The sequence below is a fragment of the Nicotiana tabacum genome, chromosome 5 (genome assembly GCF_000715075.1).
Source record: "Nicotiana tabacum cultivar K326 chromosome 5, ASM71507v2, whole genome shotgun sequence".
Lineage (NCBI taxonomy): Eukaryota > Viridiplantae > Streptophyta > Magnoliopsida > Solanales > Solanaceae > Nicotiana > Nicotiana tabacum.
In genome coordinates this window covers 82,600,704-82,603,473 of record NC_134084.1, presented here as the reverse complement: position 1 = coordinate 82,603,473, position 2,770 = coordinate 82,600,704, and the positions used below count along the sequence as shown (strand labels likewise).

The 2,770-nt window shown below is 37.4% G+C and overlaps 1 protein-coding gene across 1 annotated transcript; it reads left to right on the top strand.

Moving 5' to 3' along the window:
* The first annotated feature begins 1,206 nt into the window (after positions 1-1,206).
* On the top strand, positions 1,207-2,541 carry LOC142180835 (uncharacterized). Its single transcript, XM_075252927.1, has one exon. The coding sequence runs from the start codon at positions 1,207-1,209 to the stop codon at positions 2,539-2,541; it is 1,335 nt and encodes a 444-aa protein (XP_075109028.1).
* Positions 2,542-2,770: the final 229 nt, after the last annotated feature.

The window sequence follows — 2,770 nt, the reverse complement described above, 5'->3', positions numbered from 1 at the left end:
AATTCTTGTGACTGAAAATAATGCAGACCCCATTAATATTCATACAGTTGTGGAGAATGAGTCAGAAGAGATGCAATTTGATTTTTCGACTAGACAAATGGTACAAAAGGTAACTTCACCTAGTTCATCTAGGAGACCATTAGCTATGTCAGAACCAAAGAAACTGAACCCTGCAGCACCTACTTTCAATCCTACAACAATAAGAAATCATGCAGCAAATAGGGAATCAACAACAGATTGTGTACAACAAGATTTGGGGAATGAGCAGCATTTTGACAATTACTCAACTGCCCAATGGGTGCAAGAAGCATTCAAAAATAATGTAGTTCAGGCCAATACCTCATGTCAAGACATTCCTTCACAGGACACCAAAGTTGAACAACATTTAGCAAACAATAAAGAGAATGACTTAATTGAAGATACAGATTTTGAGAAATTCAGGACTAATGAAAAAGATAAATGGGCAGGAGGGAGATTATGGATCAACCAAACAGAGGAAGTCTTAGCAGATGGGCAGATTCCAGATACAATGCATAGTGAAAAAGAATTTGGAGGAAATGAAGTGGAAGATGAGAATCAAAGTGTTAATTGTAATGCCAATGCAATCAATATTCAAAGCATAAGTGAATGCACAAATGCAGCAGCAGAAAAGACAAAAGAGGGGAACATCAATATTATAGATCCAGGAGGGACTTTACCTAATGATTTTAGTAATGTCTTGAAAGAAGCTAAAAATGTAGACAAGAACCAACAGAAAAATTTAGACAAGAACCAAGAGAAGACAGTGCAAGTCTATGCAAGAAGTGGTGTACCATTGAGCACAGTGAAGGATGTAGCAGGAAGTGTTGTTCCATCGAACAATACACAGCTGTTGACCAATGAACATGAAGAAAAAGCTGTTGAACTTACCAATCAGGAAAAAGATGTTGAACTTACCAATCAGGCATATGATGTTATGACATCAAAAGAAGCAATAGAAGTACATAACCAAGTTGGCCACGCAGAACTTAAAGGTAGAGACATGGATGAGGAATCCACTACACAAAATTTCCTTAATGTTGCCAAGCAGGGTGATCTGTTGCCAAGGCTTATTGATATAGTAAAATCTGCAACAAAAGGAAAAAAGAAACAGTCAAAACAAACATCTACTGTCCCAGCCAGTGGAGTACAAACAAGGAGAACACTGTCCAAACCCCAAAACATTTAATGGATGCAATTATATGGAATGTCAGGTTAGTAAATACAATGCAAGCATTTGAAAGGTTGATTACAATGCACAGAAAACATCACTTTGAGTTCATAGGAATCCTTGAGCATATGCAACAGTCTCACAAAATGGAGAGGTATAGAGCAAGAATTGGTTTGGCACAGGCTGTGGTGAATGTATCAAACAAGATTTGGGCTTTTATTGATGAAATATTTGAGGTTACTATTCTGTATAACATGACTCAACAGCTAACTTTGAGATTAACGCACACTGAAACACATGTTGAGCTCATCCTTACACTAGTTTATGCCAAATGTGATCGCATTGAAAGAATTGAACTATGGGATTCTTTGTATGCAATGGCATCAGATATGACAGTACCATGGCTAGTTGGAGGCGACTTTAATGTGATATGGGATGAGGAAGAGAAATTTGGAGGCTTACCAGTTTCTCTCATTGAAGTAGATGACTTTAGGCACTGCATCAATACCTGCAACTTGACAGATTTAGGATTTAAAGGAAGCATATTTACATGGTGGAATGGAAGATCAGAGGAAGACTGTATTTTTAAAAGATTGGACAGATGTTTTGGCAATCATGAATTGCAACAGACCTTTCCTGGATTAGAGGTAACTCACCTGTCCAAAATTGGGTCTGATCATTGCCCAATGCTGCTGAAATGTGATATAGAAACTCCTCTAATTAAGAAGTCATTTAGATTTCTTAACTTTTGGACTAAGCATGAAACCTTCAAAGATGTAGTAAAGGAGAATTGGAATGCTGATTTTAGTGCTAACCATTTCTGCATTTTTAACTACAAGTTAAAGAAGCTTAAGAAAGCACTATCTACCTGGAGCAGAGCTACATATGGGGATATATTCCAGAAGATTGCAAGCCTGGAGGAGGTGGTCTTAGTTCATGAAAGGCAATTTGAAGTCAATCCTACACAGATGAACAGACAAAGATTACAACAGGTACAAGCTGAAATGATTAAATATTTTGCATTAGAAGAAGAATCCTGGAGACAAAAAGCTGGCATGTTATGGTTCAAAGATGGCGATAGAAACACTAAATTCTTCCATGCTCAAGTTAATGGGAGAAGGAAGAGACTAAAATTATCAAAGATCCAGAATAGCCTTGGTAATTGGATTGAAGAAGATCACTTAATAGCAGAAGAAGCACTAAAGTTCTACAAGGATCAATTTACTGAGAGTGAAGTTACTAATGCTTTTGATATTCTAAATCATATACCTTCAATGGTAGAGAGTGATAAACATGAAAGATTTATGGCTTTGCCTTCCAATGAAGAAGTGAAGAGAGCAGTATGGGGTTGAATAGGGACTCAGCAGGTAGACCAGATGGCTTCACTGGAGCCTTTTACCAAACATGCTGGGAAATCATTGAAGAAGATGTAGTAGGCATGGTCAAGGCTTTCTTTTGTGGTCAGCAATTGCCAAAGAGTGTGACACACACAAACCTAGTTTTATTACCAAAGGAAAAAGAAGTTATGACCTTTGCAGACATGAGACCAATCAGTCTCAGCAACTTTGTTAACAAGATTTT

What these genes read in the sequence shown, in the direction of transcription:
- LOC142180835 (XM_075252927.1), top strand. Translation starts at nt 1,207, where the DNA reads ATGGATGCAATTATATGGAATGTCAGGTTAGTAAATACAATGCAAGCA.